Source organism: Scylla paramamosain, chromosome 4 (genome assembly GCF_035594125.1).
Source record: "Scylla paramamosain isolate STU-SP2022 chromosome 4, ASM3559412v1, whole genome shotgun sequence".
NCBI classification, from domain to species: domain Eukaryota; kingdom Metazoa; phylum Arthropoda; class Malacostraca; order Decapoda; family Portunidae; genus Scylla; species Scylla paramamosain.
The window spans coordinates 7,339,701-7,362,500 of record NC_087154.1 but is presented as its reverse complement, the minus strand read 5'-3'; the positions used below and the strand labels follow the sequence as shown (position 1 = coordinate 7,362,500).

At 38.7% G+C, this 22,800-nt stretch overlaps 1 protein-coding gene across 1 annotated transcript in view; it reads left to right on the top strand.

Moving 5' to 3' along the window:
• The window catches only part of LOC135099597 (troponin C-like), a 50,568-nt gene extending 42,961 nt beyond the window's left edge, over nt 1-7,607 (top strand). The window contains exons 4-5 of the mRNA XM_064001992.1: nt 4,040-4,159; nt 7,332-7,607. Coding sequence (XP_063858062.1) covers nt 4,040-4,159; nt 7,332-7,486 — 275 coding nt within the window. The 3' untranslated portion in view covers nt 7,487-7,607. The remainder of the gene's footprint in view (nt 1-4,039; nt 4,160-7,331) is intronic.
• Nucleotides 7,608-22,800: the final 15,193 nt, after the last annotated feature.

The following is a 22,800-nucleotide window of genomic DNA, read 5'->3' as shown; positions in this document are numbered from 1 at the left end:
TCGTAACGAGGAATATTAGTCACTCCCTGCCAATCAGCAAGCGTGTTAATGGCACTCAGGCTTCACTCGCTGGTTATTAAAGCATGCAGGTATACGCATGAGACTGTTAAGGTCCTCACTCTTTTATTACTTTAGAACATTGATTGGAGAATGCGACTTCTGTCTGCTTTTTTTTTTTTTTTTGTCAGATACCTAACCTGACGAGTGGAAATTAAACTATCACATTAAGAGCATTCGTGTGAGTTGAGCAATTGTATAAAAATAAGAAAGTATACAAATAAACTGATTAATTACGAAAGAGAAATCACGGTCCAGTGATATAAAAAAAAAAAACTGAACTAATTTCTCTCATGCAAAGCAAAACTTATTTACACGTGACTCACATAAAGTACCTCAACACACTTTGCATTTATTGACAACAAGAGAGGAAGAGAAAAGCGACAATTTCTACGACAAAAAAAAAAAAAAGAATATTAATTTCGTAGGCCTTGAAGAAGCTTTTCTGTAAGTGCATATTTCTGTCCATTAATTGACTGATAAAAGAAAAATAATAAGAAAAAGACAGGACATCACGTTGCTTCCGCTGGTAAGTTTATGATCTCTTTTGTGTTTCTCTCCAGCAAAAGTGGAGGGCGCAGACTGCAATGTCTGCCCACACACTCCGCAACATGTCCTCTGCTCTATATCTCTGACGAAACTAATCTTTTTGAAACATGACGGCCAGTAAATTAAATGCAATTATTCAAATGAGAGCAAATAAGAGAAAACATTGAAATTGGTCAGACAGCTCAAATTAAAATAAAATTACACTGCCTTTCATTTTATCATCATTGTTATACTTTTAAGTCATTGTTGGCTATAGGAAAGCGATAAATACTCTATTTCTGCGAGTACATAAATACCGTATTATCATCTTAACAATAGGATCTAAAGTCGTAAATAATTACATAATGAAAAACACAGCCGGCAATGATAAGGCAAATTAAATCTCTATGGTCTCCGCTCCCAATTAAATACCTAACATTGTATAATCTCGCATATAATCAACACTTAACTATTCTATATCCGTTCAGATAAAAGGTAATCTCGAAGCAGGATGTTCAGTCCACACACGGGGCTATAGGGCGCTCCAGACTGGTGACCTTTCGTGAATCTCCCCTGCCAAGCTGAAACTGCCTCCCTACACCACAGCAGATTTGTTGCAAGTATCACATTTGTTTCACTCTAGGATGAAGTGCATTAACCGGGGCGCAATAAAGTTCATGGCAACACACACACAGGCACACACACACACATACACACACAAACAATAAACAAGTCAGGAGCTGTAATTAATCGCCGTATTCCCCATCCACCCTCGACAAAAGTTTCGACAGAGTGAGTGGCTACCGAACATTTGTAACTCACTGGACACAATCCCTCTTCTCTCCCATTTTTTTTTTATTTCGAACATCGATTTATGTTATTTCACCTCGTTTTAGTGTATATTTATTTTTTTCTTTAGTGATTTTTGTGATTCGATTTTTCGGATGAGCTATGTTATATGGGCCTGGTAGCTGAGGAGGCTTAAATCGGTCAGTCATTAAGTTAATCTACCTATCAATCAATCTTTTTCGCTTGTGTGATATCTCGAACGAGCAACAACATAAAGAAAAGCCTAAAATTAATTAATCAATCAGTCTATAAATCTGTCTGTCTATCTATCTGTCTATCCATCCAGGAAGCAGACAAACAGTCTCTTCTCTCTTCACACACTGACCATAGCATAAGCATCAAAAGACAATTCCAAATAAGACATCCAAGCATTAAACAGCTTTGCCCATCACATTATGGACACAACTCAACCTCTCTACCTATAACAGTTTCAAGGGATTCTTGGCTATACTTCAGCAGGAGAAAAAGAATATGCCTGGTGCTGACTAGAGGATTCGATTGGTGGTTAAAAAAGCGAATATTAGGCGATCATTGTTATTGAGTGTAAGGTACAAAAGGCGACGCATATGGGTGACATCGCAACTTCCTATCAATTGTCAATCTTTTTCACTAGCTCACACAAATCATTCGCCAGGAGCTTCCCTACAGATTATTAAAACTCGGTTAAGGAAAACCACATTAACCAGACAGCGAGTTTCAATGGACCTCGATCAGTTCTAAATAACTCTGACATAACTGAAATTTTGAGAAACACTAATAACTGACCTAAGAGAAGATCAAGTGAACTCAAGTAGGAAATAAGTACTGCGTATATTAGCAAGAGAACGAATTATTAGACTTCAATCGGTTCCAAAATACGTGGACTGGGGTGAAACATAGACAAGGGATGATAAATCCTAACACATTAAGTCCTAGCCACAAAAATGAATAACATTAAAAACTTATACGTGCATTATTGCCGCTTTCTAGAAACGCGATATCATTTCACTGAACTCAAACCAATCCATAATTAAGGTGACAAATTAGAGGTCAGTATTCAGAAACCTTTCGTTCTCTTACTAGGACAACATACAGGAAAACTCGATTTCGTATGAAGATGCAGAATCTATGTTAAACTATCACTAGAATCACAAAAGTAGCCTTGAAAACCACTGGAACCCGTTAAGAAAAAAGAAAAATACTCATGATGAGGCAACGATATATTTAAGAATGCTAAAACCAATCAAGATGCGTAGTAAAAATAAAATAAAACTAATAAGAGCAAATTAAATACGAGTAGATCTAAGAAAAAACCTCCTTCACTGCATTAGGGCGCGCCATCACGTCAGCACTCACTTATTTTCAGCGTTAGGTTATCACTGCCTTTACTATTATTACTGTCATCACGATGTGCCATGTGTAAATCTTCCCTTGTTTGTGTAGCGTTGTGTTGTCTTATGTAGATTCTAATTCTATGCTGTTATTGTTGTTATTATTATCATTATTATTATTATTATTATTATTATTATTATTATTATTATTATTATTATATTATTATTACTGCTATTATTATTGTCATCATTGTTGTTTCATCATTAATGTGCGTGTGTGTGTGTGTGTGTGTGTGTGTGTGTGTGTGTGTGTGTGTGTGTGTGTGTGTGTGTGTGTGTGTGTGTGTGTGTGTGTGTGTGTGTGTGTGTGTGTGTGTGTGTGTGTGTGTGTGTGTGTGTATCAGTGCTAAAAAAAATTTAAAAAAATACAACTTTTACGACTGGAGCACTCATTCCATACGTGCCTTTGACGAATCTTTTAATGCCTGGCTGCTCTTTTATGAAACTGCCCCAGGAATCCAATTAGAATCTCATTACTAACTGAAACCATCAAAGGAAAACATCTTTCAATAACTTAAATAAAATAAAGAAAAAAAGAAGAACACTCACGCTTTTAGGAAGGATTCAATTACTTCAATCTCAGTAATTCTTCAATATTTTTAATCTCCTTTCACAAACTTCCGCTCCTTATATGCTTATCTACATTTTTCCTATCTCTCTCACTCTGTGCACCTTTCATGTCTTCTTTTTCATCTTTCCGCCCTTTCCTTTACTTAAGTCATGTTTTCTCTCGTTGTCTGCGCATTTCATCTCTTCCTTACATTTGCTTTTCATCTCCCCTCTTTCCCTTTCATACTTCCTTTCCTGTACGCCACAGCCTCTCCTTTCATTCTATACTTCCTCTCTTCCATACACCATACTTTCCATCCTCACCGTTTATCTTTTCTTAAATTTTCCTCTTCTATTCTCTGACCAAATTTCCTTCTGCTCTCAAGAACCTCTTTTCTTCTGTCATCCTCCAAGTGATCTTCCCCTTTTCTGAACACCTGTCCCTCCATTTTTACTCCTAATATTTTCTTTTTCTTTTAAATCTCTCTTCGTCTTTTATCACCTCCCATCACCCTATTTTCGCATTATATCAACTCTTCTTCCTCGAACATTCTTCTTTACCCCATTTAATCGTAGAGCCCCTTTTCCCTCTGTTCTGCTCTGTATGATCCCTGATTGGCATCTCAAGAATCGCCCTCCTTTGTGTTCTTTCTCTCTTCCTCACTGACACCTTCCCCGCGTTGCAGACGACGGCAAGATCAGCTTCGACAAATTCGTCATCATCGCCTCAAACTTCCTGCAGGAGGACGACGAGGAGACCATCACCAATGAGTTGAAGGAAGCGTTTAGACTCTACGACAAGGAAGGTGAGTTGGATAAAGGGAAGGTGACTGAGGGTAAGTTAGAGTGTAATTAGTAGGTGAATGGTGAATATGAGTGAGGGGAGCTGAATAAAGATGGAATAAGTACAAGAAAAATAATTGATGGAAGTGTTGGAAGGAAGGAAAGATAACCGTGAGTGAGCTAATATGTGAGTACTTAGAAGAAAGGAATATACGAGGAAATGAAACGCAATTAGAATAAAGTGAGTTGAGAAAAAAAAAAAAAAAAAAAAAATATATATATATATATATATATATATATATATATATATATATATATATATATATATATATATATATATATATATATATATATACATATATACATATATATATATATATATATATATATATATATATATATATATATATATATATATATATATATATATATACATATATATATATATATATATATATATATATATATATATATATATATATATATATATATATATATATATATATATATATATATATATATATATATTATATATATATATATATATATATATATATACATATATATATATATATATATATATACATATATATATATATATATATATATATATATATATATATATATATATATATATATATATATATATATATATATATATATATATATATATATATATATATATATATATATATATATATATATATATATATATACATATATATATATGGTTAAAGAGTTTCGATTACAAGACAAAGGTGAGGAAAGCTAACGTTAGGTTGGGATAAATGTTGGTTATGTTTGGTATGAACACGTTAGGATAAGTTAAGCAAGGATAAGATTAAGTTGGTATTAAGGCTGGGTTAAGGATAAGATAAGTTTAGTTAAGGTAAAGGTTTGGATAAATTGTGTTAATTAGGTTAGGGCAAGGGCAAGTTGGGTTAATATAAGAATAGGGTCTAGTAAAGTTGGGAAAAGGTAAGGTAAGGATTGACTTAAATTCGAATAGGGTTAGCTTCGAGTTAAATTGGATAAGTTCATGTTTAACTAGAATAAATTTAGATTAAGATGATGAGTTAAGTGACAAAGGATGAAAACGAGTCATGAAAGCAAATGGAAGCTGGAATAAGTGCAAAAAATAAAGATTAAGGAAGCATTTAGCTTATAACAAACAAAACAAGTCTAAAAATATACAAGATTGTGAGAGAAAGACGCGACGGAGAGGTGAGAAAATCATTGTGGGTAAAAGAAAGCGAGTGCGGTGAACAAAAATAAATGAATATATAAAGAAAGAAAGAAAGAAAGAAAGCGAAAATGTAACATTAGAAAAAAAAATAATCAAGGAGAGATGAAAATAAGGGATACTGTAGAACAAGTTGAGAGAAGAGACAGCGTGGTAGTAGTATAAGATCTGTAAGGGGGCGAGCGCAAAAGAAGAGTTGAAATACGAGAATCCTGCGAAGGGAAATAAAAAATAGAATCCATAGAGTTCAGAAAATGGGAGGAAATTTTCATAAGTGATGGAAACAAGTAGAAAGAGAAAAGTAGAGAGAGAGAGAGAGAGAGAGAGAGAGAGAGAGAGAGAGAGAGAGAGAGAAGAGAGAGAGAGAGAGAGAGAGAGAGAGAGAGAGAGAGAGAGAGAATACAAAAAATTATACCGAGAAAAGAAAATGTATTAAGCCAAAGAAAGAAAAGACGATAAGAACATAAATATAGAGGAGGAAGAGGAGGAAAAAAAAAACAAGGAAAAGGAGAAGGCGAAGGTGAAGAAGGAGGTGGGGGCGTGCGAGACAAAAAGTTATGAGCATTAGGGGAAACAAGAAAAGGAAATTGGAAAACAAAAGACTAGTGATGGAGGACAGGTGTATGCAGGGACAGACAAGGAAGACAAAAGGGGAGCAAACACGTGTAGGGCTGGCACGTGAAGGAAGTATAAAAAAAAAAATGATATAAAAAGGAACGTTTTATGGGACGGTGAAAGGCAGACCAAAAATAATAAATAAATGAAAAGAGGTAAAGATGAAAAGAGGCAACACTATAAAGAGGTCATAGAGAGAGAGAGAGAGAGAGAGAGAGAGAGAGAGAGAGAGAGAGAGAGAGAGAGAGAGAGAGAGAGAGAGAGAGAGAGAGAGAGAGAGAGAGAGAGAGAGAGAGAGAGAGAGAGAGAGAGAGAGAAATCTACATAAAACAAACAAGAGAAGTGTGTCTCTTTCTCCCTCGAGCACACTCAAACCTGAACAGAACTTGAAGCCTTTGTGTGAACCCTCTTTCTGCTACAGGCTATTTCAAGTTAAAAATGGAAATTCTGTTTCTCTCTGAAGTTATCAGTAAAACAGTGTAATTCAGAAGACAGAGCGAACAAGAGCAGGATCACCACACAGGCCTTACCCCTCTTTCATAATAATTCATGCACAGACTACTTAAAGATTCACTCCTAAACCACTAACAAACTAACTTTGAGAACATTCATTTTCCTGTTTCACTATGCCTCAACTCAATCGAGCTCAGTGACAAAATGGCTGACTTCTACCAAACATTCTAACAAACTATACTCTGCAGGGACTAGCACTATCAGTGGAGAGAGAGAGAGAGAGAGAGAGAGAGAGAGAGAGAGAGAGAGAGAGAGAGAGAGAGAGAGAGAGAGAGAGAGGGAGAGAGAGAGAGAGAGAGGAGAGAGAGAGAGAGAGAGAGATTCTTAACGTCGTTTTAATAATACAGGTGTCCTTACGCCGTTTCATTTACATAGGCAATCCTACGTCATTTAATCTATATAGGCATTCTTGCGTCGTTTGGTTTAGAGAGAGGCTTCAAGACATTTATCCTCCAATTATGAATAATCCTTTTGTCATTTTTTCTTACGACTGGCTCTACTGTGGGTCTTTTATTTTTTATTTTTTTGTTTTCCTTCCTTTTTGTTGCCCTAAGCCAGTGCTCCTCTTTCATAAAAAGTACAGGTGTTCTTATGTCATCGGTTTCGTACAGGTGAGCTTAAGTCATGGGTTTAATACAGGGATTCTTATGTAATCTGATTCATGCAAGTGTATTTACGATGCTTGATTTATACATCTAAACATCTAAATATCAGGCATCTCTTTATTATCAGTCTCATCATCTAACTTCCGGCACATTCTCTCTCCTTCACTCCCTAAGTTCCTGTACCATTTAGAAGCTACATCCAATCTTTATCCCCGTCAGGTAAGGGCTACATCACCACGGCGACGCTGAAGGAAATTCTGAGGGAGCTGGACAACAAGCTCTCGGAGACAGACCTGAACGACATCATTGAGGAGATCGACGAGGACGGGAAGGGCAAGGTGGACTTCGAGGGCTTTAGAGAGCTCATGATTTAGAGATCTTAATGGTGTGTATGTGTGTGTGTGTGTGTGTGTGTGTGTGTGTGTGTGTGTGTGTGTGTGTGTGTGTGTGTGTGTGTGTGTGTGTGTGTGTGTGTGTGTGTGTGTGTGTGTGTGTGTCAATTATTGCTATTTCTCCACTACTACTGTTGCTTTACCTACTGTTTTTGCTGGTGCTACTATTATTACTACTACTACTACTACTACTACTACTACTACTACTACTACTACTACTTCTATTACTACTACCACTATAACTGCTGCTAACATTACTACTACTACTACTACTACTACTACTACTACTGCAGAGTGCAAGCTTTTATGTATGAGAGAGAGAGAGAGAGAGAGAGAGAGAGAGAGAGAGAGAGAGAGAGAGAGAGAGAGAGAGAGAGAGAGAGAGAGAGAGAGAGAGAGAGAGAGAGAGAGAGAGAGAGAGAGAGAGAGAGAGACGCGTGCGTGGTGCGTGCGTGCGTGCACGCGCGCTCTTTTTTTTTTTTTTTTTTTTTTTTGTGTGTGTGTGTGTGTGTGTGTGTGTGTGTGTGTGTGTGTGTGTGTGTGTGTGTGTGTGTGTGTGTGTGTGTGTGCGCGCGCGTGCGTGTATGATGCGCTTGGACTCAAATAATGAAAGAAATTTGTATTGGTATACCAGAATTAAGAATATCAGACAAAAAAAAGGATATTTTCGTGTACATGTGAAGAAAATTTTGATTATGATGAAATAAAACATTGCAGCAGCTCTAGATTGTGTATGCGTATATATAAATAAAAACCCTGCCAAAAAATAAAAGGTATTAAAACAGGAAACATCTTTTATTACTTTTCAAATCCCCTATCTTCAAATCAAGAGATGAATAATAAAACATCTATTCAGCAGCTCATCCATCAGAAATAAAAAAAATTCGTGTTTACTTTTAAAATCTAATCTTAAGAATACCGAAAAAAAAGAAAAGAAATCGACATACTTTCAATTAATCGAAAAATTAATAAATAAAAGCATCTGATCAGGTATTTATGATTATTTTTAGCTTCTAAACATGAAAACACACACACAAAAAAAAAACATCACACTAATCAGAGCTTGAACGCGTAACAACAAAGCAACGCAGTGAATGTTGCTCTTATTGAAGTGAAGTAGTCTACCTCACCGAAACTCATGCATTCGCCCACAGCTCTGCATCTGAAGGTTATAGCGCGGCATATCATCTCTCTACCTTTGTCTGGCTTTGTGTGGCTCTTTGTGTGTCTGTGTGACGGGAACACAAGGCGGCAAGGATCCCATCGAGACCATGATTAGTGTGTGGTGGTGATATTGCCGTGGGGTGGTGGTGTTATTGCCGCCAGCTGCTGCCAATAAGGGAATGGTCGTGTGGCGTCACCTGGGCACACGTGAAGCTACCCAGGTGACGAGACACGTGCTTGATGTTAATTGCTTCTTAACTGATGAAAGGTTGCTACATCTGTGTGTGTGTGTGTGTGTGTGTGTGTGTGTGTGTGTGTGTGTGTGTGTGTGTGTGTGTGTGTGTGTGTGTGTGTGTGTGTGTGTGTGTGTGTGTGTGTTAAATAAATTGGTTTCTCTTTCCCTCTCTCTCTCTCTCTCTCTCTCTCTCTCTCTCTCTCTCTCTCTCTCATTTGAGCGGGTTTATTTTTCTTTCTTTATCTGTTTATTTTCTCCCTTTATCGATGTCAACAATACCTAGAATAAAGTAATTTAACTGCATGCTTTTCCGTTCCACATCCTCGCTGCACAAGACTTCTCACTTATGTTGTGCCCTTCTTACTGGCGAAAGAGTTAACCAATGTCTTCATTCTTTCATCCCTATCACAAGGAAACACCAAAACTTGTTTACAGTTTGTTTTTTCTCCTTCCGATAACTTTAACCATTTCAGAAGGGAGAATCAAGATAGCTCTGAAACTAAATTGGCCAACCCTCTTAGTTCTGTTTTTTTTTTTGTTTTTTTTCGGTACGGGACTGGGAGAAGACTTTTTGACCTTTTTCCCCTCGACCGGTCTCTCTTACACAAAGGTGATAATAATAATAATGATAATAATAATAATAATAATAATAATAATAATAATAATAATAACAAAGCGCGTTTTCCGTGTTCGTATGTGTTCGCTCATCCAAGGTAATTGAATTCTTATATGGATTTCATGACTATTTTCAAATATCAACGAGACTATTAATCAGGTTCTTATGTTTTTCGCATTGGTAGTGCAGAATACAAGCTAAGCTATAAAAAAGACCATGAAAACTCTTGAAAACACCAATAGCTTCCACTAGAGATCAGTCGTGGAAACCTTTACGAATGCGGTCCTTTGTGTTTCAACGAAGCGTGTCTTGGTAACTCGATAACTGGTAGGAGCTCGGAGTTACATCAGAACGCATCAGAAGTTACATCGGAAAGCTATTGCGTTCCGATGTAACTTGAAGTAGATATAATGAAGTTCACTCAATTTGTCTCAGTCACACTACGGTACATATCAATAAGATATCACTTTAGCATCCTGCAAGACAAGTTCACTAGCAAAACCCTCCCGCCAGACTAATAACTGTCAGAATAAGACTAACACAACACACTCCCTTCTTCAGTATTGTAATGTTTCTAATCCCTTCACTGTTAGGAAAGTTTTTATCCTTTTTTTTTTATGATCACATACAATTTTCAGACACCTATTTTTGTACGACAGTCTCTTTTTAACTTAAGTCACAAAATCAACCTTCTATTCACTCTTTTTGTGTGTGTCCTTGCAATCAATCTTTATGGTACTCTCAATGTTAACAAAGAACGACCCTCATTGGAAAAAAAGTTTAGTCCTCTGATCTGCTAAGGACCTACAAATAATCAGACTTTGTAAGGAGACAGTCAGCAGATCAGCGGACTCAGGATCAAGGCAAAACGCAAAACACAGTGGGAGTGAGTGAAGGTTACTTAACTCGACCGAGACCGAGACGAGTATGTTGGGGAGAGACTGACAAGAGGAGCGTAATAATATCCATGAGGCGTTCAGCAACTTACAAGGTTGTGAATTACCCGCGCCCCAGTGAAGGAAATCACATCCCACCAGCAGTGTAAAATTGCAGAGAACGAAAATCAGACGCGACAGTCCTCAACATTTCCAACCGAGGACGAAGTCGCTGAAGGTCATTTGCTCAGTAGGAGTGAAGGTAACAGCGCTTCTCCGACACAGCGGCGGATGAACTCCAGATGATCAAGGCCATGGAAAAATGACCTGTATCATCTCCCCGGTGATTAAGCCATTCTGAGACAAGCGCTACAGCTCTCATTCATCAAAGTAGAATAAGTTCCTTAATTTGTCGTCGAGTACAATGTAATTCAAATAAAAAAAAATACATATTTTCCAGAAAATACTGAAAGCCAAATAAAGAAACAGGATCCTAAGGCAGTGACCCTCACTCTCCAGGGGCTCAAGACATTCACGTCAGCTCACCACATCAGGGAATCCTTTGGCCTTATCATGAAGAGCGTGTGTCGGTGTCGTCGACTCTGGCGCAATATCTTTGCCACTGAGGAGAACAGTCAATGGCAGAGATTGATGCCCTCACTCGCCGACTGGTCTTACTGTTCCGCTCTTATCATTTGGTTATTACCTGGTTGGCCTCGCAAGGAGAAAATCCCACAATGGGTAGCACTAAGGCCAAACAGCTGGAAAGTGTGTTGTGGCCATAAACAATGACAATAAGACCAATCAAGAACCCACGACTACAACCATGTACAACCACTCGACACAATAATTAGTTGAAAAATTGGCACAGAACTTCACCTAAGAGGTCACACAGACCATTTTTAAAAACATCCAAAGAGGTGACCTGCGCCACACATGGAGGGAGACGTCTAAGATCGCTGCGACAATGAGGAAGAAATATTTTTTAAAAAGTGGCCTCTCGTGTTCGAATCTTGTGTAAAGATAAAAACGCACCACAAACTAATACAGTATTCCTACCAAAATCCATATTCCTTTATATATATATATATATATATATATATATATATATATATATATATATATATATATATATATATATATATATATATATATATATATATATATATATATATATATATATATATATATATATATTGAGGCCAGTTTCAAGACAATTCTCATAATTTTAAATATTCTTTTTAACCAGTGTTTCAGTGGGCCGTTCAGCGAGCCTTTTTTTTTTTTAAGCCTTTTTATTGCCTTTGGTCAGTGCCCCTCTCACATAAAAAAAAAAAAAAAATGCCACAGGCTCTAAAACAAGCAGATTTTAGTTTCCCAGTTAGTGACATTTGAACATTTACTTACAGCCACTAGCAAAAATTACAAATAACAATGAATATTAATGAGAAAGAAATGCGACTAACCTTTTCGAAGCCAAGACTTTTGAAGCACAACTTAAATCTGATACGAAAACATCGTAATTAACAAGAATAAACACTGAGCACATCATCAATAAACACAATATTAACAACAGCCGATGAAGCAAGGTAATCTCCGAAAATTAATGAACAAGGTGCGTGCAAGGACGAGGACAATGTGCGGGACATCTTGTTAACGTCTATAAAAAGAGTGATGGAGGCCATTACACTTGGACGACAAAAAACCCCAGGCGAGAGAAAATTATGCAAAAAATGCTCAGAAGGGGAGGAAGAGGAAAAGAAAAAAAAAAAGATGACAGACAAAAAAATATGGGAAGCGGGCGCCATCAGACCATCAGGGAAAGCAAACACGTCTGGGTCACACTAACCCAGACACCCAACACAAAAGTCAACAACCGCCACTACCACGCCACGTGTCAGGGCGTGTGGACCAGTACATGTGTAGTCTGCTCACCCTGGATAGGAAACACCGCAGGATAAACACACAGCATTATACACGATATTTCATGATACACGTTACATTCAGTACATTATAAAGAAATACAAATAACTAATGAATAAATAAATAAATACATAATTGGATAAATAAAGATACATATCGTCGAAAGAGACATTTTCTAAACAATCAACGGGAAACGAAGTCAAGTAACAGGACGTGCTTGTAAATCATGCAACTCTCAAGGAAGCAGAGAAAACGAACACAAAAGTCGTACGTGAAAAAGAATATGGCGGAAAAAAATAAAATCCTAGCCACTCCAAACTCGTGGATACTGACACACTTACTCTCTGGTCAGACTGCAGTAATGTTGCTCGCCCACCCTGTCACTGAGGACTTTGAACATAATACACAGTGCACGCAATAGAGGCCTCCAAACCTAGAATGTGCTTTAATCTGGCAGAACTGCACAACGACAACGTAAAGACGCACACACAGCCTATTCCGGATCAGCAAACCATCACCAGGTAAAAACAAATAAATAAATAAATAAATGAATAAATAAATAAATAAATAAACGGATTCGTCAAAAGAAAAAATTCAGCATTTGCATTCATAAATATACTAGTGTTTATTAAAAAAAATATTTAGGAAAAAGGACGGTGTGAACTTTATTCCGTAACAGTTAATGCAAGGTAGCTGTAACAATGTCCTTATCCGAACATAACAAACATGTTTTCTATGACTAGTATTCACTAATCGGTACAGTCTCTCTTATTTTTCTTATCATGCAGCACTATTATACTGGTATCTTGTATATACGTATTCTGAAAGTTTTAATCATTTGATAAATTTTATTTTTCCATACACACAGGGAGGAAAAAAGGTTCGTTACGCCTGGCCACATGCCATTGAGGAAAATTTGATAAAATTTGTGATAAATAATTTATACCAGTATGTAGTCATGTGCACTCGGACATGAGAGCAACAGAATGAATAAGGCAAGGCTACAGACCGACAGGGAGCAAGAGAAAAGAAAACAATGTAAACTCAAGAATACAAAGATCACACACACTACAGCAAATTGAAGTTGTAAAAGAAAAAACACGTTAACATACCTGCCTATTTGATGGTTACCTGTTGATGAAGCTTTCCTGTCCCTTCCCTTGCACACGGAGGAGACTTAGTGCAAAACACGAGGGTGATAAAAAGGTGTTCTTCCTCTCATTCGAGAAGCCCAACACATAATCACGGCACACCAACATGATGATGGTGCGTTGTTCCTTTCCCCATCATGTGCTACGCATCATCACAACACTCTCATATAGAGCATTACACACGTCACATTCACTTTACACAAATTAGACATCATCTGGTTCCCCTCTTGTCCCTTAACGGTTACTATTGACGTCTATTGACGATTTCATAAACTTCTTTCACTTAATAATCAGACTGGTTATGTATTCTGAACTGGAACAAACAAGTTGTGCCTCACTCCGCTCACTCGCATAGGCACACTGGGAGGGGTAGTGCTGGTGGTGGGGCCTCGGCGGGGTGGCAAGTCATATCTAACATAATTCAAGGTGATATTATTCATCGTTTTTGAAATTCTGGATCATCAAATACAGGGAAACATTATGTTGCATTTTTCATATCAGTAACATATAAGAAAAAGAAACACAATACATGTTTATAACCACATGGTGTTGTGGCAGTTTGAGGCGCGGGAGTTTCTGCTTCCCAAAGGCACCGAGTGACTGTTTTAACTTGAATTTCATTTTCCATTGTTTCCACTTTTTTATTATTATTATACTAAATTATGGACACCACCTCTGCACGTCACGGCTCTCAATATTAAGTGATGCAGTACGAGATGTTGGGCAAACAACTTAGGTTGCAACAAGTGCTCACCTTTTAACTGCTACGTATAAAAACAGTTATTACCGAACAATCACCACCTTTACAATAACAACCTGTTCATAGTCTATATTTGGAATAATGAAGCTAAAGACTGAAGGAAGCTAAGATCCTGTACATATTCGTACACTCACACCTCGTAGTGTAATAGTTACCACACTCGGCTCACTACCGAGAAGGCCTTTGTTCGAGACACTGGAGCGGCGAAGCAGACGGACGAGCCTCTTAATGGAGGCCCTGTTCACCAGCAGCAAGTTGTGTAAACCAAGGGGATGTGGCCTGGCTGTCCCGGTGTGTGGCGTGTGAGTGGTCTCAATCCTAACCAAAGATCGGGCATTATGAGTTTTGAGCTCTTTTGTATCATACGGGGAATGGCTGGCTGTTTCACGAGACCAGCAGACGACCATGCACCTCTCTCTCTCTCTCTCTCTCTCTCTCTCATTCAATGCTCGCTACCCGAGTCGTAAGGTCTTCATCTGTCATTCAAGTCGCGAAGTTTTTCACACATGAGTGAGCAGCTGCTGACCTGGAGCAAGAGTGTTGGGCATGTGGGGCGTGAAAGTCTCACCATCACCTACGAACAATGAACTAAAGGTTCCCTGCGGAAGGAAACAGCTGGCAATCACGAGTCCAAAACGTGATCACTAAACTACACACACACACACACACACACACACACACACACGACGAAACCTTTCAAGAGTTCCCTTGTATAAGTTGGGAGTTCATAATTAGTCAACATCTTCAAAGTCAACCAGTCTCGTTAGACTTTTGACGAATAAAGTGTGTGTGTGTGTGTGTGTGTGTGTGTGTGTGTGTGTGTGTGAGAGAGAGAGGGGGGTAATTAATTAAACCACACGGTCTTGGGAGTCACGTGTCGGGCTCAGGATCAACAGCTGTGCCCTCCTGGTGATACCCTAAATCACACACATTCTCAAATGAGGCCTTTCATATACGAAAGGAGTGGTTGACTGACTTATTGGCTGATTGACCTACTGATTGATTCACTGACTAGCTGACTGATTGTTTGACGGATTGATAGACTGACTAATTCATTGATTGAGTGATGAGTAGATAATTAGAAAGTCTGACAAATAGATAGATAGACAAATAGAGACAGATGCATAAAGGGATAGATGGACAGACAGGTAAACAGACAGATGCTTTCCTGACCATGACATAAATACTACACACATTTCACTCTTGCTCTATTTTATTATGATGAAGTCCTCATAATGTTGATGAACTATATATCACAACACATTCATAAAACACGGTTATATTTCTCTAATTCGAACTTCACACGTATTCAGAGTCACAGCGTTGCAAAAGCTGCCATTCTGTAAACAACGATTAGTGTTATTCTTTCATTATATGCAGCATTGTTATTAGGCGCCAAAAACAAATTAATCTTTTAATGCGCTAATGACACACCAACAGCACCACAGATTAAATTTAGCATATAAAATTTTGAAGTTTTAACAGATCGATAACTGTGGTACATCATGTAACTTACACTCTATAGCCAAAACCAACTAAATAAATAAAAACAGTACCAGCCATGGTGACTTCATTACAGACAGTCACTAACTAGCTATATAAATAAAAACTACCAGACCTGCTAATGTCCTTACTTTCAGGTAGTCAAAAGATCGTGCATGACTATTACTGCTGGCAATTGGGTACATAAAAAAACATTCCTTCATCTAGAGAAACTGGTAAGAGTCCATGTTCTCCATACACAGACAACAGGCACTCTTGCACATCATGTTCTTCAATCTCTACATCTTCCCATCCGTGTAACAGTCCGTCAAGAGGGAAGCAAGCAGGACTGTAACTACTCGCACTTCAGTAGAAACCTTTATAAACTGAACGTGACGCGAATCCTGATCTTCTAGGTGATACGCAAGAACGTTACCACTAAGCAGTAGGTGATCAATGTGTCAGTGTGTTTGTGTGTGTTTGCGTGGAGAGGGAGAGGAGGATAGATATTCCTGCAACAGTTATCCTAAGAAAACGTACAGCAGCACAAATATTTAGAATACCAGAAAGTGATCGGTACAAATCGGCAAACGTTCCTAGTGTGCCCCTCCTCCAGTGAATGTAAATCTATTCATGTGTGTGACAAAATTTAATGGAAGGATGAAAGGATTAAAAGAGAGAGAGAGACAGAGAGAGAGAGAGAGAGAGAGAGAGAGAGAGAGAGAGAGAGAGAGAGAGAGAGAGAGAGAGAGAGAGAGAGAGAGTAATCCTTATCATCGTCATTATATTAGCGAAGCAAACATTTCAGACACTGGTAACCTCTCATCCCAAGACTTGTGTAGTCCTGAAAATCATTAACTCCTCTTTAACTCTGTCCAGACTTGAAGGGAAGGCCAAGTCATGCAGTTTGATTACTAGATTATCTAAAGAAAGAATGACACCTTTGCTCACTAACCCTTTTGACTGATAATAACAAGATGACTGATTTTACCGAGCAGAAATAAGACTACAGGTAATAAAAGGTTTGAGACTCTTCATCACTCCTTATTTTGTCAATGTTCTGTTTCAAAATGATATTCTCAACCTACGCTACAATATTACATTAAGATTAGGTTTCCACAGAAGTCAAAGGGTTTAATTGGGAGCCCTTATTTTTGAAATACTATGATTGTTGTCGACGTGTGTGTGTATGTGTGTGTGTGTGTGTGTGTGTGTGTGTGTGTGTGTGTGTGTGTGTGTGTGTGTGTGTGTGTGTGTGTGTGTGTGTGTGTGTGTGTGTGTGTGTGTGTGTGTGTGTGTGTGTGTGTGTGTGTATGTGTGTGTGTGTGTGTGTGTATTTCTCTAAGAGATTTACATATAGAATACATAATTACTGTTCATTAATAATAACAACTAACAGCACGTGCACCATCCTCCATCAGGCACCACCTGATTAACTTCTGCAACATTCGCGGTCTAAGATCTAATTTTCAATCTGTAGAACACCACCTCTCCTCTTCTAAACCTCATCTTCTTTTCCTCACTGAAACTCAGGTGTCTGAGGCAACTGACAGTAGCCCCTTTTCTGTTTCCTCCTACTTTCTCTATCCTCATTTTCAATCCAAAGCTGGATGTTGCGTTTATGTGCGCAATGACTTAACCTGCTCTCGTGCCCACGCTCTTGAATCTTCCGAGTTTTCCACCATCTGGCTACGACTACAGAGTCACTCTCATGCTAAATTTATCTGTGCTGTTTACCTCTCACCTAACTCCTCTGATTATAAGAAATTCTTTGCCTACTTAACTTCCAAAATGGAGCACATTCTGACCCTCTTCCCTTTTGCAGAGATCTCCATTCTTGGAGACTTCAATGTTCACCACCAGCTTTGGCTTTCCTCTCCCTTCACTGACTATCCTGGTGAACTAGCCTACAACTTTGCTATCCTCCATGACCTAGAGCAATTGGTGCAACACCCTACTCGTATTCCTGATCGTCTTGGAGATTCGCCCAACATTCTTGACCTTTTCCTGACCTCTAATCCTTCTGCTTATGCTGTCACCCTTTCTTCTCCGTTGGGCTCCTCCGATCACAATCTTATATCTTTATCTTGTCCTATTGCTCCAACCCTCCTCAGGATCCCCCTAAGCGAAGGTGCCTCTGGCGTTTTGCCTCTGCTAGTTGGGGGGACCTGAGGAGGTATTTTGTTGATTTTCCTTGGAATGACTACTGCTTCCGTGTCAGAGACCCGTCTTTGTGTGCTGAGCGCATAACAGAGGTGATAGTGTCTGGCATGGAGGTGTACATTCCTCACTCTTTTTCTCGTCCTAAACCTTCTAAACCCTGGTTTAACACAGCTTGTTCTCGTGCTATACATGATAGAGAGGTGGCCCACAAAAGGTACATAAGCCTTCCATCACCAGAATCTCATGCACTCTGTATTTCTGCCCGGAACCATGCCAAGTCTGTTCTCCAACTAGCCAAAAACTCCTTCATTAACAGAAAATGTCAAAACCTTTCAAGATCTAACTCCCCTCGTGATTTCTGGCATCTAGCCAAAAATATCTCCAATAACTTTGCTTCTTCTTCTTTCCCTCTTCTATTTCAACCAGATGGCACCACTGCTATCACATCTATTTCTAAAGCTGAACTCTTCGCTCAAACCTATGCTAAAAACGCTACCTTGGACGATTCTGGGCTTGTTCCTCCCTCTCCTCCACCCTCTGACTACTTCATGCCACCTATTAAAATTCTTCGCAATGATGTTTTCCATGCCCTCGCTAGCCTAAACCCTCGGAAGGCTTATGGACCTGATGGGGTCCCTCCTATTATTCTCCTAAACTGTGCCTCCGTGCTTGCACCTTGCCTAGTCAAACTCTTTCAGCTCTGTCTGTCAACATCTACCTTTCCTTCTTGCTGGAAGTTTGCAAACATTCAACCTGTTCCTAAAAAGGGTGACCGTTCTAATCCCTCAAACTACCGTCCTATTGCTTTAATTTCCTGCCTATCTAAAGTTTTTCAATCTATCCTCAACAGGAAGATTCATAAACATCTATCACTTCACAACCTTCTATCTGATCGTCAGTATGGGTTCCGTCAATGCCGCTCTACTGGTGATCTTCTGGCTTTCCTTACTGAGTCTTGGTCATCCTCTTTTAGAGATTCTGGTGAAACTTTTGCTGTTGCCTTGGACATATCAAAAGCTTTTGATAGAGTTTGGCACAAAGCTTTGATTTCCAAACTACCCTTCTACGGTTTCTATCCTTCTCTCTGTAACTTCATCTCAATTTTCGTTTCTGACCGTTCTATTGCTGCTGTGGTAGACGGTCACTGTTCTTCTCCTAAATCTATTAACAGTGGTGTTCCTCAAGGTTCTGTCCTGTCACCCACTCTCTTCTTATTATTCATTAATGATCTTCTAAAGCAAACTTCTTGTTCTATCCACTCCTACGCTGATGATACCACCCTGCACTTTTCCATATCTTTTCATAGACGTCCAACCCTTCAGGAGGTAAACATATCACGCAGAGAAGCCACAGAACGCTTGACTTCTGATCTTTCTAAAATTTCTGATTGGGGCAGAGTAAACTTGGTATTGTTCAATGCCTCAAAAACTCAATTCCTCCATCTATCAACTCGACACAACCTTCCAGACAACTATCCCCTCTTCTTCAATGACACTCAACTGTCCCCCTCTTCTACACTGAACATCCTCGGTCTGTTCTTTACTTATAATCTGAACTGGAAACTTCACATCTCATCTCTAGCTAAAACAGCTTCTATGAAGTTAGGTGTTCTGAGACGTCTCCGCCAGTTTTTCTCACCCCCCAGCTGCTAACTCTGTACAAGGGCCTTATCCGTCCATGTAAGGAGTATGCTTCACATGTCTGGGGGAGTTCCACTCATACTGCTCTTCTAGACAGGGTGGAATCAAAAGCTTTTCGTCTCATCGACTCCTCTCCTCTAACTGACTGTCTTCAGCCTCTCTCTCACCGCCGCAATGTTGCATATCTAGCTGTCTTCTACCGCTATTTTCATGCTAACTGCTCATCTGATCTTGCTAACTGCATGCCTCCCCTCCTCCCGCGGCCACGCTGCACAAGACTTTCTTCTTTCTCTCACCCCTATTCTGTCCACCTCTCTAACGCAAGAGTTAACCAGCATTCTCAATCATTCATCCCTTTCTCTGGTAAACTCTGGAACTCCCTGCCTACTTCTGTATTTCCACCTTCCTATGACTTGAATTCCTTCAAGAGGGAGGTTTCAAGACACTTATTCATCAATTTTTGACCACTGCTTCGACCCTTTTATGGGACTGGCATTTCAGTGGGCATTTTTTTTTTATTAGATTTTTGTTGCCCTTAGCCAGTGTCCTTCCTACATAAAAAAAAAAAAAAAAAAAACAGCATATCACGCACTCCATCTAGTTACCCTTGATACGAGCTCGAATGGCGCTCCTGCCAATGAGCGACAGTTACTAATCACCTCATAGCAATCCCACACCACATATTTTAACGCAGCAAAATATAATCCCCGTGTTAGATTAAGCGTCCATTGTGTGATTATGAAAAACGATACGCTGGTTGAGGCTATACATCGACTGAGTGACTGTTTGTGAGTGTGTGTTGGTGCACAGACACGGTTAAAAGTCTCAATTAAAGTACACTCAAGTATATTCCGTTAAGTTAGGAAATTTTATCACAAGTGGACCTACTTATGAGTTAAATTCGAAATCTATATTAAAGAAAAAATTCTAGTCATTCCTTTGTTGATAAATTGTCCTTACCTAATCTAAACTAATATAATTAATCATAAAAGAAAGGAAACCGGACGTAAAACAGAAAAAAAAGAGAGGTAGGAGATGAGTGAAATGTACTTAGAAGTTATTTATCAGTAGTGTACTTCGAAGTTTTTAATCAGAAGAAAACGTGCGATACATACGATCTAAGGAGAAAAAGCAAGAAGCCAGCAGGCCTGCATGTGGCAGTCCCTGTGTAAAGCATGCTTACCTGCCTTTACCTCTCATCCCCATTCATAAGTTTATCCAATCATCACCTAAAGTTCACTATTGATTCTTCCCTGCCTGCATGATTACTAGACACACAGTATAAAATAATCATAAAAAATCTAAATTGGGAATTTCTTATAATAAAAACAAGGAATGCGTTGGCCAAGTACCTTTTTTAGTTGGTTTTAATGCACACGTGATCTATCTCAAGTTGAGGCGTTCTGCTGTTCTTTCTAGTCCAGCATTTCGTATCCTTTTCCAACCTCAGCACTCCTTGCAGTCAGACCTAGGCAGTACGACACTCTTAAAAAAAAGCTTAGTGACACAGACGACCTATCAAAGAGTGTAATGTTCATACAAATATAATACCTTCAACTGCTATGCTAAAATCACATAACACAGCTGAAGGTAAGATTAAAGTTTATCAAAAAAAAAAAAAAAACTATTTTTTTTAATACACTCGTTAAAAGATATTCTTTGCAACTAGCATTGACATTGTATTAACGTATATGCACCATTTCCCAGCATCCCTTCAATTTTATTTCAGCATCCAAGGTTAAGAAACAGTGTAATCTAGGCAGAGATCAATAACGACTGCCTCAGGAGCTGCCTTGTGTAAGTCAAGCGGCTCTTACCAGTTGCATTATTGTCTTACGTTGTCATATTATCAGCGCTGAATTTTCAAAGTATTATCTCACAGATTTTGTTTTCAAGTTTGCATATTTCACTAATGGGTTGGAATTTCATAAAAATGTGTCGCCTTCACTCTGTCCCAGAAACTCTGAAGGCCTTCACATAATCAGGTTAGGTTTTTATCCAGTGTCTTACGCATATTTCCACTTTCTTTCTCAAAGATATATTTTAAGTCTTTTTTCCAGATACATCGCATGAATACGAAAACAACCATTTAATTCTATACATTTTCTCACATTTTCTTCAGCTACGTGAAAAAAAAAAATGCAGCAAAAAATATATAAACAACACACATTTATAACGGTTCATAATAAAACACACACACACACACACACACACACACACACACACACAGAGAGACCTCTCTCTCTAGCATACTCAAACCTGAACAGAACTTGAAGCCTTTGTGTGAACCCTCTTTCTGCCACAGGCTATTTCAAGTTAAAAATGGAAATTCTGTTTCTCTTTGAAGTTATCAGTAAAACCGTGGAACTCAGAAGACAGAGCGAACGAGAGCTGGATCACTATACAGGCCTTACCCCTCTTTCATAATAATTCATGCACAGACTACTTAAAGATTCACTCCTAAACCACTAACAACAAACTAACTTCAAGTACATTCATTCATGCAATGTTTTCCTCCGTTTCACTAAGCCTCAACTCAATCGAACTCAGTGACAGATTGGCTGACTTCTACATAACAATCTAGGAGGAGGAGGCAGTAAGCACTTGCCGAAACGATAATTACTCCCAGTGAGGTCTAAAGCACTGGACCAGGGGGTGCTGTGAACTTATCATTAAATCCAGCTGTGACCTCACTGAACGTTTTTCTTTGTGTCTCACAATACAAGGGGCAGTCACAGCCTACACTCTAAAGACAACTCTCTTCCTTCACATAAAACTACAAGCACTTAATTACACACACACCCTTCGGTCAAAATTCAAAATCATAGCAACTCCTACACCAGCCTCGGAGTCCCCATCTGGGGAGGGGACAACAAATGTCTCCAGGTCGGACTGCTCTACTGGTATCGCCCGTAAGTGTCTTGACATCTTCCCCTTCAACTTTTTCGTAATTAATTTCTACAACATTCGTGGTCTAAGATCTAATTTTCAATCTGTAGAACATCACCTCTCCTCTAATAAACCTCATCTTCTTTTCCTCACTGAAACTCGGGTGTCTGAGGCAACTGACAGTAGCTCCCTTTTCTATTCCCTCCTACTTTCTCTATCCTCATTTTCAATCCAAAGCTGGATGTTGCGTTTATGTGCGCAGTGACTTAACCTGCTATCGTGTCCATGCTCTTGAATCTTCTGAGTTTTCTACCATCTGGCTACGACTACAGAGTCACTCTCAAACTAAATTTATCTGTGCTGTATACCTCTCACCTAACTTCTCTGACTATAAGAAA